Here is a 20,455-nt window from a genome sequence, read left to right on the forward strand (position 1 = left end):
TAGTAATTGCAGGGGATGGAGGGGGAGTATAAGGAGTCTAAATGGTAATGGAAAAAAATACAATAAAAAATAAAAAAAGTGCTGGACTTCCATAGACTAGTGCATTCCCAAAGAGTTCACATAAAAAATGAAATAAACACACTGTAAATTTAACTTTAGGACAACCTAATGAAAACAAATACCACTTTGAGATATAAAATGATGTAATTCAGATGGCACTGTCATCAGATCTTCTCTGAATTCATGGGTATTATTTATGATTTTGTCATGTAATACAGAGTAAGTTTCTCTAAATTCCCACCCCCCCAAAAAAAATCAACTTACAGAAAAGCAGTTACTGGGGATTCTATAGAAGTGAGGTCCAGGTGGTTGAGGGCTCCTGAATGCTTTTATCTACTTGAACTACAATATGCTACATCTAAAGGGCAAAACATTCATTAACATTAAATGTTCTCCTTTTTTCCTGTATAAGTAAATAGAGATATAGATTGGTTCAACTTTATATTAAAAAAAGAGCAGAGCTATTTAAAGAAATGCTACCTCCAAGTAGAAAGATCTTTTTTCTATGTGCTTTATAAAGTAGTGGAGTATAGTACATTTAGTCACTATGATGACTAAATGTTTTATAATTAGTACCTCCAAAAAATCATGTCATGAACCTTTGTTTGATTTTCAAACTTAATTTCTCTTATTAAAATTACAACTGCTATTTCCTATGTGCAGCTAAGTAATAGTGCTTAGATCGAAAACAAAACTTATAAAAAATTATCATGTGGTTGCAGCTTAAAAGTCCCAGGAACCTATATACAAATGCCTAAGAATGGCAGATTCTGCAGAGACCATACAATATGATCACTTAACAACCTAGTCATTTTGCTCCTGAGTTACTGAATCAATACTTTTCACACAGTAAATAGATGAAGACAACTTTTCACCATAGATAATCAAAACAGTTTTATTTGGGTTTTGAATATTTTCACACATAAAGTAACATATGACTAATATTCTATAAATTTATAAACTATAAACAAAATAATGCACAGTAAAAAATTGGAAAGTTATCAACCTTTCCCAATGTGATGTCAAGGACATGAAAACACTGCCCTACATTTTATGCCTACTCTTTGCCTGGAAAATAAACTCCAAACTCTTTGACATGGCATTTGAGACCCTAAATAATCTGTTTCCAACTTGTTTTTCCAGAAACTCCTGTTCACACACTCCTCTCTCTAGAACATGCTACAAATGTTGGGTTTCATACTCTAGTTCATAGTGTTCCCTCAATGTGTTATGACTTTTTCATTTCTCAAAAACTTGTACATCTTTCAGGCCCCCATGATCTGTCATTTACTCTGTAATATCTTCTCCATACATCCTGCCTCTAGATAGTATTAATCATTTCTTCTTCTGTACTCTTCTACTGCAATTAAAATTAAATTTAAGTGTTAGAATTATTTATCTCCTCCCCTGAATTACACTCAAAGGGAAAAAGTTTTACTCATTTTGATTTCACCCAACAAGCTTCACAAAATGACTATAAACAGAGGGTACACAATAAATACTGGGCTGAACAGATCTAGTCTTGATTTACATAACAAATACAACAAACTTTAATAATAATCCTCATCTGTATAAAGTGTGAAAGCCACATCACACTGATTTTTTTTGTCAGTTATTGTTAGGATCAAATGAAAATCACTTGGCTTTGAATACTAGTGAAAATTTACCCTAAACATGAATTCTCCACAGTATCCTTTCAGTATTAAGTAAATCAAACAACTAAATTTCTCTTGTAGTCAGTTTGGAAGGAGGCAGGAAATAGTTATGCAAAAATTCAGTCAAGTACCTGTAAAAATAAATAGAAATCAAATATAAGATTCTTACTAATGCTATTAAGAGTATCAAGGTAAGAATCATTTAGTCTGTTAAAGTCTTTGTATGTTAAAAGTTTAGAGACATTCTGAAGACTAAAAAGAACATTAATTCAGTTAAAAGTAACCGTAAGGAAGATTAGATACATGCTAAAGGGTCAGTATTAAATCACTGTCACAAAATATTTTTATATAACTCTTAAAAACTCTAATAAATGATAATTCAATAAAATTGCATTCAATATTGCTCTGTAGACTGTAGATCAGCTGTCAGCACACAACAGACTATAGGCCAAACTTGGCCTCTCATTTGTTTTTTGAAAAAGTTTTACTGAAACCTAGCCATACCCATTTGTTTCTCTATCATTCCTGTCTGATTTTGTTCTGCAAAGTTGAGTAGTTGAGACAGAGACTGTGTGTCTCACAAAGCCTAAAACATTTACTATATGATCATTTAAAAAAAATCAGCCAACTCCTGTAGTAGACAATCAACTGGAATTCTAGTTTGAAAACTTAGCCAGTCTGTGTATGTGAAGATTTATTATTCTAGCATTTAGAATATTTATCCAAAGACTTCATCTCAAAAAGAAACTTTTAAGAAAGGTATAAGAAATTATGACCTGACAAGCTCACTTCTGGGCATGTACAACAAACACTATGGGTGGTTACCACAGGGGAAGGTTGGGGAATAGGGTAAAGTAGGGTAAAGGGTGTCAAATTTTTTCATGGAGACAGAAGGAGACCAGACTTTGGGTGATGAACACACAATTGAATATACATTTCATATACTATAAAGTTGTATATCTGAAACATATAATGTTATTAACCAATATTGTCCCAACAAAATTAATCTTTTAAAAAGGGATATTATGATATAAAAAAGACACAGAGTAGTTGAATGGATAAGAAAACTTGACCCATGCATATGCTGCCTCCAAGAGACCCACCTCCCAACAAAAGACCTACACAGATGGAAGGTGAAGGGCTGGAAAAAAACATTCCAAGCAGCCCTGGCTGGTGTGGCTCAGCGGACTGAGTGTGGGGCCTGTGAACCAAAGACTCGTGGTTTGATTCCCAGTCGGGGCACATGCCTGGGTTGCAGGCCAGTTCCCAGCAGCGGACCCACGAGAGGCAAACACTTTGGTATTTCTCTCCTTCTCTCTAAAGATAAATAAATAAAATCTTTAAAGAAAATATTCCAAGCAAATGGGGAAAAAAAGCCAGGGTAGCAATACTTGTATCAGACATACGATACTTTTAAAAAAAGTGGCCACAAAAAGAGACACAAAAGAACATTTCATAATACTCATATATCCATCAAGAAGATAAACATTATAAACACATATGCATCCAACATAGGAGCACCCAAATATATAAGGAAAATCTTGGAGGTATTCAAGAAAAATATTGACAGCAATACACTTATAGTAAGGGATTTTAACACCCCACTGTCAAAAATGGATAGATGTTTCAAACAAAATACCAACAAGGATATTGTTGAATTGAATGGTGCAATAGATGAAATTAACTTAATTGATATATACAGAAACTTTCACCTCAATGAAGCAAAATATATATTCTTTTTAAATGTACATGGAACATTTTAAAGAAAGACCACATGATATGTCACACAACAAGGCTCAACAAATTCAAGAAAACTGAAATCATATCAAGCATTTTCTTGGACCAAAATGGCTTGAAACTAGAAACCAACCTCAAAGAAAAAACTCAAAAACATTCTAATTCATGGAGACTGTATAACATATTATTAAACAATGAACGGGGTCACAATGAGATCAAGAAAGAAATCAAAAAGTTTCTGGAAACAAATGAAAATGAACTAACAGTCCAAAACCTATGGGACTGTCCTGAGGCAGTCCTGGGAGGGAAGTTCATAGTGATACAGTCCTACCTAAAAAAGATAGAAACATTTCAAATAAAAAACCTAATGCTACATCTAGAAAAACTGGTGGAACAACAACAAACAAAGCCGAGAGCAAGTAGAAGGAAGGAAATAACCAAAATCAGAGCAGAATTAAATGACATGGAGACTAAAAGAACAATTCAAAAAATCAATAAATCCAAGGAGCTGGTTCTTTAAAAAGATAAAAAAAAAAAACAACAACTGACAAGCCTTTAAGCAGACTTATCAAGAAAAAAAGAGAGAGGAACCAAATAAATAAAATCAGAAATGAAAGAGGAGAAATTACAACAGATACCACAGAAATAAAATAATTGTAAGAAATTACTATGAACAATTATATAGAAATTTGAAAACTTGGGTGAAATGGACAAATTTCTAGAAACATATAATCTTCCCACACTGAATCAAGAAGCAGCAGAAAGTCTGAACAGATGGGTAACAGCTAGTGAAGCAGTAATCAAAAAATTCACAACATACAAAAGCCAAGGGCTGGATGGTTTCACAGGATAATTCCACAAAACATTTAAGAAACGGCTAACCCCTACCCTTCTCAGACTATTCTAAAAAGTCCAAGAAGAGGAAAGACTCCCAAACTCTTTTTATGAGTTTGGGAGTCAGCATCATCCTAATATCCAAACCAGATAAAGACACAAGAAAGAAAGAAAACTAAAGGCCGATATTGCTGATGAACATAGACAGTAAAATCCTCAACAAAATATTAATAAATCTCATTCAGCAATGCATTAAAAAGACCATACACCACGATCAAGTGGAATTCATCCAAGACACAAGGATGGTTAAATATTCTCAACTCCATGAACATAATACATCACATAAACAAAAGGAAAGACAAAAATCATATGATCATATCAATAGATGTGAAAAAAGCATTTCATAAGGTACAGCACCCATATATGATGAAAACACTCAGCAAAGTGGGAATAGAGGGACATTCCTCAACACAATAAAGAAACCTACAGCCAACATCATACTCAATTGGCAAAAACTAAAAGCTTTCCCACTAAGATCAGGAACAAGACAAGGATATCCACTTTCACCACTTCTATCAACAAAGTACTGGCAGTCCTAGCCACAGCAATCAGACAAGAAAAAGAAATAAAAGGTATCGAAATTGAAAGGAGGAAGCAAAACTGTCACTTTTTGCAGATGACATGAGAGTGTACATAGAAAATCCTACAGACCCCACCAAAAAACTACTTGACCTAATAAATGAATTTGGCAAAACAGCAAAATAGAAAATCAATATCAGAAACAGAAGGAATTTTTGTATACCAACAACAAAATAGCAGGAACAGAAATCAGGAAAAATATCCCATTTGATATAGCAACAAGAAAAATAAAGTACCTAGGAAGAAACCTAACCAAGGAGGTAAAAGTATGCAGAAAACTACACTACGCTGAAGAAAGAAATTAAGGAAGACAAAAATAAATGGAAGCATATACCATGTTCATGGACTGAAAGAATTAACATCATCAAAATATCCATACTACCCAAAGCAATTTATTGATTCAATGCAATCCCTATTAAAATACCAATAACACATTTCACAGATATAGAAAAAATATTTCAAAAACTTCTAAGGAATCATAAATGACCCTATATAGCCTCAGTAATTCTGAGAAAGAAGAACAAAGTAGGAGAGACCACAAGACCTGATATCAAACTGTATTAGAAGGCCATTGTAAGCGAAACAGCCTGGTACTGGCATAAAAACAGGCACATAGACCAATGGAATGGAATAGAGAGCCCAAAAATAAACCCAAGTCTCTATGGTCAATTAATATTTGACAAAGGGAGCAGGAGCATAAAATGGAGTAAAAATAGCCTCTTTAACAAATGGTGTTGGGAGATTTGGAGAAAGATGCAGAAAAATGAAACTTGACCATCAACTTATACCATACACAAAAATAAATTCAAGATGGATAAAAGACTGAAATATAAGTTATGACACCATAAAAGTCATAGAGGAGAATATATGCAGGAAAATTTCAGATATTCCATGCAGCAATATTTTCACCAATATTTCCCCTAGAGCAAGGGACATAAAGGAAAGAATAAACAAATGAGACTATATCAAACTAAAAGGCTTCTGCACTGCTAAAGAAAGCACCAGCAAAGTGAAAAAGGAACAGACAGGAGAACATATTTGCCAATGATACCTTGTGCAAGGATTTTATCTCCAAAATATATAAAGAACTCACACGACTCCAAACCAGGAAGGCAAACAATCCAATTAAAAAATGGTCAAAGGATCTGAACAGATACTTCTCCAAAGAAGACATACAGAGGGCCCAGAGACATATCAAAGGATGCTCAACATCATTAGCCATTAGAGAGAAGCAAATTAAAGCCACAATGAGATACTGGTTCACACTGGTCAGTATGGCTATCATTAACAAATCAACAAACAAGTGCTGGAGAGGTTGTGGAGAAAAGGTAATCCTAGTACACTGTTGGTAGGAATGCAGACTGCTACAGCCACTGTGGAAAACAGCATGGAATTTCCTGAAAAAAAAAAAAAACAAACAAACTAAAGATGAACTGCTTTTTGACCCAGCAATTCCACTGCTGGGATTATACCCTAAGAATCCTGAAGAATTAAGTCAAAAGAACTTAGGTACCCGAATGTTCATAGCAGCCATAAGGCCAAGTGCTGGAAACATCCTAAGTGCCCATTAGGAAATGAGTGAATCAAAAATCTATGGTACATTTCACAATAGTATGTTACACAGCAGAAAGAAAGCAGGACCTCCTACCCTTTGCAACAGCATGGATGGAACTGGAGAGTATTACGCTAAGTGAAATAAGCCAAGTGGTGAAAGACAAATACCACATGATCTCACCTATAAGTAGAACTTAATCAACAAAACAAACAAGTGAGCAAAACAGAACAAGAGACATGGAAATAAAGAACAAACTGATAGTTACCAGAGGTGAGGGAAGAGAGAGGTAATGTGGGTAAGAAGAGGAAGGGTCAAGTCAAGAAACAAGTATAAAGGACCCATGGACAAGGACAGTGGTGGAGGGAAGATTGTATGTGGGGGAGCATGTGGGCAGGGCAGGAGAGAGTAATGTGGGAAATTGGAGATAACTGTAATTAAGCAACAATAACGAAATTTAAAAAAAGAGTAAACACACACATACACACACACACACCCAAAAAGGGGTATTATAATAAGAAATGTACAGATGCCATCTACATGAAAGATATGCAGCATATACATACAGAATATTTTTAAAGAATAAATTATTTTATTTTGATACTTTTAACATATGCCTGCCTTATTATTCTTCATTAACTAAGAAAAGCAATGGTCTTGTGACATAATAGAGTAGGTCAGTGAAAATTAACTTTTCCACCACTGTTGCTTCACTAAAAAGTAGAAATTTAATTCTTCCTATATGAATAAAGGAGTAAAGTTAAATATGATTATTTTTAAAAATAAGGAGAAGAAATGACGAAAAGAGGGATAAGGAGAGAGGGGAGAGAAAGAGGAATATTGGGAAGAGCAAACTTACTATACCTCATTCTCTAATTGATATGAAGCCAATCTGTGTACCGAAATTAAGACCATCTCGGACGTGGGAGAAGTACTTGTCAGGATGGCAGGACGTACAGAGGTTGAGATCTTGCTTTTGGTCCTGAATATTCTGTGGTAGAATTCCTCCCTTTTCTAGAAGAATCCTTAGGATAAAATTTTTTCAAAAGATAACAAGTTTATATTACCAACAGTTAAAGTAATATGAAATAAGTATGAACACTGGTGTGAAAGAATTTGTACAAAGATATGCTTGGAACATTGCAAGTTGTTATTTAGTTACAGAACTTGGACATGTCAGGAAATTATAGATTTTTATCACCATTTATCTCCTATATGAACTATCCAACCTTTCATATTATCCTGCAGACGTGATCTGGATACAGAATTTTATAACTGAAATCAAGTACTTATTTCAGAAGAAACTGTAAAGTTACCAAGGTATTTGGAGACAAGATTCATTTGATTCAGACAGCGCATGCTTTTTAGTCATTTGACCCTCCCATCTTTTTTCTCCAATTCTGCCCAGAAAAGTTGCTTCTCCATAAAGACTTCATGATATATAATATGACTATAAATTAGTGATACTTATTCCAAAAATAAGATGTATGTTTTTCTTTCTTTTTTTATTGTTGTTCAAGTGATATCTTGGATGGATCTGGAGAGCATTATGCTAAGTGAAATAAGCCAGACAGTGAAAGACAAATACCATATGATCTCACCTATAAGTGGAACCTAATCAACAAAACAAACAAAATATAAGCAAGGAAAATATAACCAAGAGTAACGTTTAAGAATCCATTTCAATCTTTTCTGCTAATGTGCTAAATCTAGGCAATGTGCTAATTGCAACGTTTTCTGCTAATGTGCTAATTCTGAGGCAGAATCTAGGCAAGTTTTTGATGAGTGAAATACATACATGATTCAAATCAGACATTAATTTTCCTTTGTTGAAAGGACAAATAATTTTTAACAACTAATAACAGCAAAACTTCATAAACCCCAAACTGTAAGGGACCATAAAAACCTGAAAGTGACTATGTGTTTATATTATCTAGTATTTTTGCTAAGAAATATATTCCTCGATTAAAAAAATACCAATGATTTTAAAATATCAGTTTCCTAGTTTGTCATATTTATTTATTTTAAAGGATTTTATTTATTTATCTTTAGAGGAGAAGGGAAGGAGAGAGGGAGAGAAATATCAATGTTTGGTTGCCTCTCGTGCATCCCCTGCTGGGAACTGGCCTGCAATCCAGGCATGTGCCCTGACTGGGAATCGAACCGAGATCGTCTGGTTCACTGGCCCACGCTCAATCCACTGAGCTACACCAGTCAGGGCTAGTTTATCATATTTAGAAGAATTTAGTTGACGAGTACCTATGAAGTAGAGCACATGTTAATTTTTCTATATCAAGTTTAACCTTCACTTTTAAATCATTAGAGATACCAGCCAGGAAAATGTCTATTATTAAAACTTAGATAAGAACATATTTCATATTTAAAATGAGTTTTTGTGTACATGTGTATATCTGCTATTTAAACATCTGCCACCTGAATTTTTCTTGGAGTTACTAGTTATTCTCTAAATTAATTTGAATTTTAGAAGAAATAAGCAAACTTGCAGTTCTGGAATGAAACCACACATACCTGGTGGCTTTACGAATATCAACATAGGGATCTGATGAATCAAACAGCCGCACACATTCAGGATCAAGATTATGAAATGCCTTTGCTGATTCCTTTGGAAGAGTAAAACAGCAAGGTCCTACTGAAGGTCCCAGTACGACAATAATATCTTCCAAACTACAGCCATATTCTGTTATCATAGCATTCACAGTAGCCATAGCAACACCTAACAAAGTACCTCTCCAACCTGATAAACAGGAAGAAAGAGAGATAAGGACAGTTAAAACATAACAAAATTTCACCTTAATTTTTATCTAAGTTAAAAATAAGCACAGTCAATTTATATATTTTTTCAAGTCCAGAAATAGTAAATGAATTATAAAAGTAATTAAGCTAAATGATCAATTAACTAATTAAAATACTGATTTTTAAATGAGGTATACACAGAAGAGACATTTAATGGGGGAAGGTGTCTCTACCATTTCCTTTTTAAAATGTTCTATACTTTTAGTTTCCACTGGCATTATGCCTTCTTAGTCTTCACTTCCTGTCCCCCTCAGTTTTCTCCCACATCTTTAAAAATTGTGAAAAAATATAAAATTTACCATTTTAAAGTGTACAACAGGTTATTTACACTGTTGTACAACAAATCTCTACAACTTTTTCACCTTGCAAAACTGAAACTCTATACAAGTTTTAAACGATAAATCTCCCTTTCGACCTCCTCCTGGTACCTAGTGAGCACCATTCTTTCCTGTTTCTATTAATTTGATTACTCCAGTTACCTCATGTACATGGAATCATGTAGTATTTTTCTTTTTGTGACTGGCTTATTTCACTTAGCATAATGTCCTCAAGGTTCATTCATGCTGTAGCATGTGTCAGGATTTCCTTCTTTTTTAAAGCTGAATAATATTCCACATTATGCATATACCACACATTGCTTACTCATTAATCCATCAATGGATACTTGACTTGCTTCAACATCTTGGCTATTGTGAATAATGCTACTATTAGCATGAATGTGCAAGTATCTTATCAAGATCCTGTTTTCAATTAATTTGAATACATACTTAGAAATAGAACTGCAGGATAATATGGTAATTCTACTTTAAAATTTTTGAAGAAACATCATACCATTTTCCTTAGCTGCACCATTTTACATTCCCACCAATAGTGCATCAAGGTTCCAATTTCTCCACATCTTCACCAAAACTTTTCTTTTTAAAAAAATACTTATTTTATTGTTTGTTATTACAGTTGTCTCAATTTTCCCCCTTTAACCCCTCCACCCAGGCCCTATTCCACTCCTTCAGGCAACACTCTATTGTCCATAAATGTCCACTTTTCCCAGCATCATTTGTTAAAGAGATTGTTCTTTCCCCATAGGTACCTCGTCAAAAATCAACTGACCACAAATGAACAGGTTTATTTTTGGGCTCTGTATTCTATGTTGTTGGGAACTGTAGCTTTATAGTAAGTTTTGAAATCAGGAAGTGTGAAATGTCTAACTTTGTTGTTTTTTAATAGATTCATTTTGATAGCTTTCTCTTTGGTATCTTAAAATTAAATATTTCAAAATCTAAGAAGTAACAGATAACATTTCTTTTTTATATCCAGGAACCAAGATTCAAATTTTAAGTAACTTTTGGCAATGTCAAATAGCAATCCTCACTTCTAGCTGTCTAATTCTATTACTTTAGCCACTTTCTTATTTATCTATGGCCTAAAAAGAAAAGTAGTCATAAATTTACAAGTAGAAGGAAATCCAAAAACTCATCCCTCATTTCACATAAACATATAACCACTGGATAATCTAAAGTAATATTTTAAAATATATTCTATTGATTATGCCATTACAGTTGTCCTATTCCCCCCTTCATTCCCCTCCACCCTACACATCCCTCCCCCACCATTTCCCCCCACTTTAGTTTATGTCCACGTGTCTCAAGTCCTTTAGATTCTGTATTTCCCATACTATTCTTGCCCTCCCCCCTATTTTCTACCTACCGTCTATGCTTATTCTCTGTACCTTCTCCCCCCTTCTCCTCCTCCCACTCCCCTGTTGCTGACCCTCCATGTGATCTTCATTTCTATGGTTCCACTCCTAATCTAGCTGTCCTCTTAGTTTGCTTTTGTTTTAGGTGTGGTTGTTAATAACTGTGAGTTTGATGTCCTTTCACTGTTCATATTTTTTATCTTCTTTTTCTTAGCTAAGTCCCTTTAACATTTCATATAATAAGGGCTTGGTGATGATGAACTTTTTGAATTTGATCTTATCTGAGAAGCACTTTATCTGTCCTTCCATTATATATGAAAGCTTTGCTGGATAGAGCAATCTTGGCTGTAGGTCTTTGGATTTCATGACTTGGAATACTTCTTTCCAGCCCCTTCTTGCCTGTAAGGTCTCAAACACTTCTAGAAAAACAAAATTCCATAACCTTAATATGTAATCTAAAACCCCTTATGTGTTCTTAGCATATTAAACTAAATGCAATTTTCCAAACATTTCTTTTTCTTACCTCCGTACTTTTACACATGCTGCTATACCTTTACGAACACCTTTCTGCAATATGCCTAACCTCTACCTTATTGCCTAGACTTCTAGGCTTCTCAGTAGCAGCACCACACCCTGGGGAGTATTTGAAAAGCATGAAGGCTTTATTAAATTTTAAAAATCACAACAAATGGGAATTTCAAAAGCTAAGCAAACTGTCTGCCATGTAAGATTATCTTGCCCAAAATGTTACTACTAGCACTCCTGCTGAGAAACACTGGCACCTAGCCTACCCCTATACATTCCTCAGGAATCAGCTTAGGTACCATTTTTTCTGGGGGGAGTTCTACTCTGCTTCACATAATTGGACTTAGGTTTTCCTTTTATCTGCTTCTATTAATAGTATTATGCTGAACTTAACCCTATCTTTTTACTTACCACCACGTATAGTAATTAACTATTTGTTTGCCATGCCTACCAGTAAAAAATTAAAATTTTTTTGTGCTACAAAATGGTAAAATCCTAAAAGCTTAATTAAGTTTACTTACCAGAGTGAGCAACTCCACATGCTTTTTTGACAGGATCTGCAAAAACTATTGGTATACAATCAGCACCAAGAGCTGCTATGGTGACACCTCTCTGATTTGTGGTGATTCCATCATAAGATTCAGGCTCCTTCCTTCCCATAACCCAGACGTCATTGGCATGATCAGTCTAATATCAAAGATGTGTAATAAAAATGTTTTGAAAGTAGGATTTCTCATACCATAAACTTTTCTGAAAGTATTCATTTTGTACAAAATTATATAACCAGTTTAAGATTACTAGTGTTCATTAAATACATCACTTCTATATAAGATAAAATACCAAATTTACTTATCATTTCACTTTTGGCATTATAATTTATGCACATTTTACTTAAAGAAAGCAGAATTTAACATTTAAAAATTCAACACTACTCATCATGAACACCTCCTACTAGAGATAGGTAAGTATATAAAGTACTTTCCACAATGAACTAATTCATTGAAAGAAATTAATTACTAAGTCAATGATATTTTTATTCTTCCTGGACTCAAGTGAAGTTAGAATTCTGTAACAAAGCACTATCTAATCAATTGTACCCTAAGTTCCTCCTGGTGTTAACTTAGAAATAATGGCCTTTCTTTTCCACACTTCAGGAATCTTCCTTCTAGGTCAGAAAGGGCAGTAGTACTATACTCTCTGAGAGTTAACTGTACTTTTAGATGTGAGGAACTCCAGGTGAAAGAATATATATATATATATATATATATATATATATATATATATGTATATATGTATATATGTATATATGTATATATGCATATATATTTACATATATTCTTGATTTTTTTAGGCTATGGCATATAGGTCAAATAAAAACAACTATAATCATTATACTAACGTTTTAGATAAAACACCAGATGAAAAAATAGCTTGCTTAAGGTCTGTTAGTCATTAGCAGAGTTAAGAATATACTTTAGATCTTTTAAAATATGAAACATAATTTTACCTTTATTTGGTAAAAGTTCTTCACATTAAATCCTGCAGCATACCCCAACCTACGCAGATTTTCTTGAACAACTACCTTAGGATCTCTCCGTTTGGAACTACTGAAGAGATTTAAAGAGCTGAGAGTTGGTAGGTAAGATATCCCACCTGTTCTTGTAGTAAACCCATGTGTGAAAATATCTGTTGAAGATAAACAGTGAAGAGTAAAAATATGCTATACAAACCCCAATAAAAAGCATTACAAACCCTACCTCTTGGTTAATACTTAACCTGACCACATCAACCTGCATTTATCTGGCACCTAATTCTATATAACTTTGCACCTCCATGTGTTATTACTCATTGCTTTGTTCTACCTTTCCTATGGAGTTTCGCTCTTCAAAGGGTATTTTCTGTCCTATTTGTCTTTGTTATTCCCACTAGCATATAGCATATAGTAAATATTATTTATTCAAGAAGATTGTTTTAAATTTCACTGTTCTGTAATGACACCAGTGATTGAGGCTTCAGAATTGCTAAATAGGAAATGCTTAGGGTTATAAATCTCATTTTAAAGGAAGCCTGGGGATTTGTCTTAAAGCTGAATTTGAATAAAGCAAATTTATTTATGCAGGGGGCTTTGAAGGGGCTATCCCCTGATATCCCTTGACATCCCTAACACCGTAAGATTATCCATGACATTCCCATGTTGCAACTGATGCTAATAAGCACATAAGCCCCCACAGTCTACAAAAGAAGGAAAAAAAAGTGAACAATTTCTAAAGAACTGGTTTTTCACATGCATGAAAACAACAGATACCATGTAATATACCTGAAATCAAAGGAGATGTGATTATCGTTAATTCTCCTTTCAGTGTTGGCAGACTTCTCAAATATGTTTCTATTTCATTCTGTATTGCTTCTAGTTCTTGAGCTGTGATGATGTTTACCTCAGAAGGCTGTTTCAAAAGGCCTCCCTTCAAAGTTACCTCTAAATCTTCAAACTCAAAATTGTAAACATCAGTGAAAAGTTGATCAATGAAAGCCTTCACTAATGTCTTCCGGTGCATCGGTACAATGACCTTAATGCTGCTCAGATTTTTTTCATCAATTTTTTGTTTAATGGTATACAAAGACCCAGCCATACTGGGATTGCTAACAGTCTCAAATTCTCTCAACAGAACGGATAATCCACTGTTTGTTTCTAATTCATAATTATCCTGGTCACTGTTCCTTTCACAATCGATATTGCTGCAACACATTATGCAAAGGAACTTGGACTTGGCAGCATGGCGGTACCCAAGAGCATTCAATGTCTTCAGTAATGTCCGATGATCGTTTTTCTGAGAGTTCAATTTCAAACCAAAAAGATCAATCAACACTGCTTCCGCCATTCTTCGTTAACGGTACACGGCTCTTCAGAGAAGGTTTTTGTGCACCCCTCCAATCACCTGTAAAGAAATATTAGCATAAATAAGAATGTAAAATCATATTGATCTTCTTACAGTTACAACAGAAGTTTGGGGCTGGGGTAAAAAAAGAATTGCACTGATCTAAATATGTAAGCAAAACAGTTACTCTAGTCCCCTCCCAGAAAAGCTAGTTCACTGTCATAGAAGAATCATGACAAAGAAAAGCCATCTGTTCACTTATTTTCTGAAAGTACCTGTACATCTTCCCAGCAAAACAACAATTTCTGGTTGTTTTTTTTTGTTTTCATATAGGGAATTACTTGTTGATTTAAAGTCCAGTTTATTAATGACATATTAATTTAAGTTACATATTATTAATTCTGATAGGACTGGCATGTTAAGTCACATCCCTTGATAAGTACGGAGCTTTAAACCCAGAACGTTAAACGGGGCTGTGCTTTTAAATCGTGTTTTTAAGAGATAAAAGCAGAGGTGGCCATTTCTCTCCAATATTTGCACAATAATACAAGTATGGCAATTACCCCAAAGCCAGTGCGATTTGCTGGAGAGGTCAGCTCCTACTTGCTTTCCTACTCCTTCCGGTCGCGAGGATTTCCCACCTCACCTGGTCCTCCCACCAGGCAGTCGGTCGGCGTCAGGTGACTCGCTTCCGGGACCCCCTTTGGCCAAAGACTTTCTTGGGCCGCCACTCCCTACCATCCAGGACTCCCGCCCGAATTCAGCTCGTCAGTTTCGAAAAACATTAAGAAAAGCGAGGGTAGCCGTGAATGAAGTTCCACAAAACGCGACTGTCACCGCCGGGCCCCCGCGCTGGACTCCGCCGGGCGCGGATCTCCACTTGCCCAGGCACCTCCCCTGACCTTGCCCCACCCTTAGGGACTTTCCGACGGTCCCACGCACTCCTCAGGCAGCACTGGAGTCCTCGCCTCCAAGTGCCCAACCTCCGCCTGAGGACTCGGGGCGGGGTGGGGGGGGCAGCTGTTGGGATTTGCCCCACTCCCACCCCATCTCTGAATCCCCACGAAACCGGGAAGCCGCCAGACTGTCTCGTGGAGTTCAAAGCCTGGCTCCCCTTGCCTAGGTGGGCTGTAGGGGCGCCGGTCCACCTCGCCCACCTCAGCGCAGACGCCGTATTCCCGCCTGGCATCGCCAAGCTAGGGCCCTGCAGTGACGGAGGAGGAGCTGAGAGGCTCGGACGCCTATCCGGCGGACGCGGCGGGCCGACCCCAGCGCCCCGGAGCTGAGCTGCTCCTGCGACCGCCTCTGCATTTCCGGGTCAGGGCGGCCCTTCGAGCCTGCCCCTTGCGGCCCTGAGGAGGGAAGAGGAACAGGAACCAGAGCCCAGAAGGGCGTCGAGCCTGAGCCGGCGGTCAGCGGGCTAGGGGCCGGGGAGGCGTGCGGGCAGGCGGGGCCAGGAGGGGCGCGGGCGGCGGAGACACCCGGGGCACAAGGCGCTGACTCCCTCTGGCGACGGGAAGCCGTTACCCCACGTCCGCTCTACCGTCCAGTGGGGATGGTTCGCTGTCCCTGCCATGTGGTCGTCACGCTTGGCGCAGTCACCAGAGCACAGGCCTGAGAACCGCATTTTCTTAGTACTTGGAAATTTGTTACATACAAGGCTTTCTTTTTCCTCCGTTTTTATTTCCAAAAACGATTTGGTCGAACCTTTCTTCCCTTTTTCCTCCTGATTCTGCCTGTCTTGCTGACTACCAACACTGTACAGTTCCTTCACTTGTGTTGACAGGTGTCCTATATGTCCTTTTAAAAATCTATGTCACTAGTGAAAAATTAGAAGTCACATTAAAATGCTGATAAAGGTGCAAATTAGCGTCCTTTATCAGCCCTCAAAGAATGTAACATTCACTTTAAAAAAAAAGTTAAACAGACATTATGCAAAAAATGCTAAGGTAAAGAAAGTTATATTCCACCTTCCAAGAGTAGAAGAAAGGATATTTTCAGTGGAATTGGTCATGCTGGCAGGAAGAGTTCCCTTTTATTCTATAGTTGCTCAGATGGTGAAGGCTGAAGAACCTTTACCTGAAAGAGAAATTATTTTCTTGGCTGTCTGGGAGTTTAGAATAGCACTTGGAGGGGGCGAGGGCTTCTATTCTATTTGATTAGAGAATGAGATCACCAACTCAGAATAGGAGCCTACTGTTTAGTATTCCTGGCAGATGTTTTTGTCAAAATTTGTATTTTCATTATTTTTGCTGAACATTTGTTAAGATCTGTGAGTGTTAAATTGTATACCTGACCAGAAGGTGCACTCTCTGTCCTCAGCTTGTTTTATGTTAAATATCACCTTAAGGAAAATAGAAGTCTTTTAGTTAGAAAACCAGTTTAACACATTTATCCCTGTTTTAGTAGACAATGGTAGGAATTAATTTTCTTTCATGTTACAGTAGTGGCATGTTACAATAGTGACATTTTCTTCCATGTTACAGTAAAAATTAAAGGAATAGTTCAACATAGGAAAGCTGTCAGGGAAGGGAAAGCTTGTCATTCTATATTATTGGCATACCATTTTCTTTCAACATCTGGTCCTAACACCCACCTGGTAACACTCTCTTACCTTATCTCTAGTCACTCAACTCCAGTGGTTTACTGCACTACACAAAGACAAGTAGAACTTTAGAAAAATAAATAAAAATAAATGCAGAGGCTCCACTCCAGATATACATTTGAAACAGCTCTGGGAGTCAAGCCTGGGCATGTTTTGCTTTGTTTTGTTTTAATTTCTACAGATGAGTCAAATGCATATTTAGGTTTGCAAAAGCAAGTTCCCTAATCCCAAGCCACTCAAACTTAAGGCTGTACCTTGGGAGGGCCATATGATTTCATTCTTTACATATGCTATTTCTTCAAGTTAGAACAATCTTATCTTCATATAGTTATTTGACTGTTTCTTCTTTAAGACTCTTCAAGCTCAAACATAACCTTCCTTGAATTCCCATCTCCTCATCAAGTACAATTAATGGCTTCTTTTTTAGCATTTTATTCATAGAGAAGGAGCCCTTTCATAGAGCTACCTGGACTCATAGCCAAACAATAATTTTTTTAATGGATTAAACATGGAAATGTGTTAAGGGTAAAGTTGCTGGCATATAATTTATTTAAATACATCTGTTAGAATGAAAAGTCGGTTAAACCAGAGAGTCATGAAAAACTATAACATAAGTACCTTAAATATTTTGTTTTAACCTAAAACAACCATATTCTCATTTGTCACTGGACTGAGAAAGTCCAAGGCCATTTTTTTGCACATGGCCTGCGGTAAGAGTTCTACATTGTATCTCTTACATAAACTATACCTCCAAACCATCAGGTAAGCTATTCCAAGATTTTGTTGTATTTCCACACTATTTCATTGGTTTACATAATATTTAATTAAGTTTTGACAGCATCATAACAAGTACAACTGATACAAACAGGCTCAGGAACATACATAAATAACTCATTGGTAGATTGTACAAATCAACTGGTAGGATCCGAAGTGGACAGACTCACCAGAAAATAGATTCTTAACCATTCAGTATTCAGCATGATATGGGAATTAGCAGCTTATGATTTACAAAAGAAGTAGAATGAGTTAATTGGTTAGAGGTTAAGTGTAATTAGACTTATTCTGTGTTTCTTGTACCTCCTACATTTTAAGTATTTGACTGTGTGTCTATCTCCTTGTAGTGACAGAGCATTTTGAGGGCAGAGATAGTGCCTGTTAAGGGAAACCATTGGGAAAATCCCAGACATTCTCATATCACTATGTAAATCTTCTCATGAACACAAGAGGAATTTAAAAAATCTGAATAGTTGTTTTTAAGCCATTTACATTAAGGTTTATGGACACTTCCAGGAAAGGATATATAACATGTAAATATTTTTAAAAGCTCTGTTGTTTTTCTAAACTTGCCATAACAAATTAGCACAAATTGAATGGCTTAAAATGACAAAGATGTATTCTGACATGGTCATGGAGGTAGAAGTCTCAAATCAAGGTTTTGTCAGAACCATGCTCCCTTCAGAGGTTTCCATGCCTCTTCTAGCTGCTGGTGGTTCCATGGCTTGGGGCTCTGTGGCTTCATCCTTACATGGTCTGCCCCTGTGTGTCTGAGTCTCAAATCACTGTCTTTCTCAAATAAGAGCACCTGTATGGAAATAAAGACAGGCCAACCATATGAAAACAAAGGCTATTTAATCAGAGCTTTCTAGAGCAAGGGAGTCAGCCACCAAGGCAGGCATAGGAGTGGGAAAAAATTTATCATGGAAAAAAGAGTTATCTTCAGGTGTGCCCTCATTGTAGACTGTTGGCTTGAGGAAGTTGTAGGTGGTCTAACTCAAAGCAGGATGACATATGTGATGCATATTTGCTTTTTTCTGGTTGGTCCCAAGGTAGAAGTGGGGACAAAACTTAGGGAAGTTGTCAGTTATTAATCAAACATGGGCCATTTTGGACCAGTTGTTACAGGGTTTGTTGTTTGTTTTCCTCAATTGTTATTAGAGATAGCGGTCTAACACCCTAAAAGTCTGATTTACAGATTAACTTTAAGATGGCTTCCTGGTTTGGTTATTGTAGATAATATGTGGGTGGATGGTGGTTTTCTGGGTTTGGCTCAGGTTGTGGGTCAGAGTTCTATTTTTATATGTAGTCTGGTCACTGCATATTCAGTCTCTCACTTATCATTGAAAAGAGGGTCTACTCTAAATCCAGAAAAATTTCACCTTCAGATCCTTACTTTAATCTACAAAGACCCTTTCCAAATATGGTCACATTCACAGGTCCTGGGAGTTAGGACATGCATTTATTTTGGGGGGGAGGTCACCCTAGAACCCATTACAAGCTCCTCCTATTTTCTAATCATGCTTATTTATTTATAGAGTTTTTAAAAAGACCTTTCCCCTTGCTGTCCTGAATTAGAAAAGCAGATAGGTTATAACTACATTTCACCAAAGGCCTATATATATATCTTTTTAATATATTTTATTGATTATACCATTACAGTTGTTCTATTCCCCCCCTTCATTCCCCTCCACCCGCATACTCCCTCCCCCACCATTCTCCCTCCCTTAGTTTATAACCATGTGTCTCAAGTTCTTTAGATTCTATATTTCCCCCACTATTCTTGCCCTCCCCCCATCTATTTTCTACCTACCCTCTATGCTATTTTCTGTGCCTTTTCCCCCCTTCTCCCCCTCCCACCCCCCTGTTTCTAGCCCTCCATGTGTTCTTCATTTCTATGGTTCCACTCCTGATCTAGCTGTCCTCTTGGTTTGCTTTTGTTTTAGGTGTGGTTGTTAATAACTGAGTTTGCTGTCCTTTCACTGTTAACATTTTTCATCTTCTTTTTCTTATATAAGTCCCTTTAGCATTTCATATAATAAGGGCTTGGTGATGATGAACTCCTTGAACTTGACCTTATCTGAAAAGCACTTTATCCGTCCTTCCATTCTAAATAAAAGTTTTGCTGGATAAAGCAATCTTGGATGTAGGTCTTTGGATTTCATGACTTGGAATACTTCTTTCCAGCCCCTTCTTGCCTGTAAGGTCTCTTTTGAGAAATCAGCTGACAGTCTGATGGGAACTCCTTTGTAGGTGACTGTCCCCTTATCTCTTGCTGCTTCTAGGATTCTCTCCTTCATTTTAGTCTTGGCTAATGTAATTATGATATGCCTTGGTGTGTTCCTTCTTGGGTCCAACTTCTTTGGGACTCTCTGAGCCTCCTGGATTTCCTGGAAGTCTATGTCCTTTGCCAGACTGGGGAAATTCTCCTTTATTATTTGTTCAAATAAGTTTTCCACTCGTGGCTGTTTCTTTCCCCCTTCTGGTACCCCTATAATCCGGATGTTGGAACGTTTAAAGATGTCCTAGAGGTTCCTAAGCCTCTCCTCATTTTTTGAATTCTCACTTCTTCATTCCTTTCTGGTTGGATGTTTCATTCTTCCTTCTGGTCCATTCCATTGATTTGAGTCCCAGTTTCCTTTCCATCGCTATTGGTTTCCTGGACATCCCCCTTCATTTCAATTAGTTTAG

General features: G+C 36.6%; 2 protein-coding genes across 8 annotated transcripts in view; one reads left to right on the top strand and one right to left on the bottom strand.

Annotated features, from left to right (window-relative positions):
• Positions 1-935: 935 nt before the first annotated feature.
• Positions 936-15,601, bottom strand: LACC1 (laccase domain containing 1). 6 transcript variants are annotated; one of them, XM_037059993.1, is made up of 7 exons: positions 15,543-15,601; positions 13,827-14,445; positions 13,017-13,195; positions 12,031-12,196; positions 9,007-9,232; positions 7,342-7,502; positions 936-1,846 (listed from the first exon to the last, which is right to left on the bottom strand). In XM_037059993.1, exons 2-6 carry the CDS (start codon positions 14,386-14,388, stop codon positions 7,343-7,345), a joined length of 1,293 nt encoding a protein of 430 aa, XP_036915888.1. In that variant the 5' UTR covers positions 14,389-14,445; positions 15,543-15,601; the 3' UTR covers positions 936-1,846; position 7,342. The 6 variants fall into 6 exon arrangements, with proteins under 6 accessions (XP_036915888.1, XP_036915914.1, XP_036915922.1 ...); XM_037060019.1 differs by lacking the exon at positions 15,543-15,601 and adding an exon at positions 15,328-15,383; XM_037060027.1 differs by lacking the exon at positions 15,543-15,601 and adding an exon at positions 15,124-15,231.
• Positions 15,602-15,723: 122 nt separating this feature from the next.
• Positions 15,724-20,455, top strand: part of CCDC122 (coiled-coil domain containing 122) — a 51,359-nt gene continuing 46,627 nt past the window's right edge. For both annotated transcript variants that reach the window (XM_037060048.1, XM_037060058.1), the window contains exon 1: positions 15,724-15,796. The gene's annotated coding sequence lies outside the window, so the exon portion shown is untranslated. The remainder of the gene's footprint in view (positions 15,797-20,455) is intronic.

The sequence above is a fragment of the Sturnira hondurensis genome, unplaced genomic scaffold (assembly GCF_014824575.4).
Source record: "Sturnira hondurensis isolate 20B ecotype Veracruz unplaced genomic scaffold, ASM1482457v3 Scaffold0001074, whole genome shotgun sequence".
NCBI lineage: Eukaryota > Metazoa > Chordata > Mammalia > Chiroptera > Phyllostomidae > Sturnira > Sturnira hondurensis.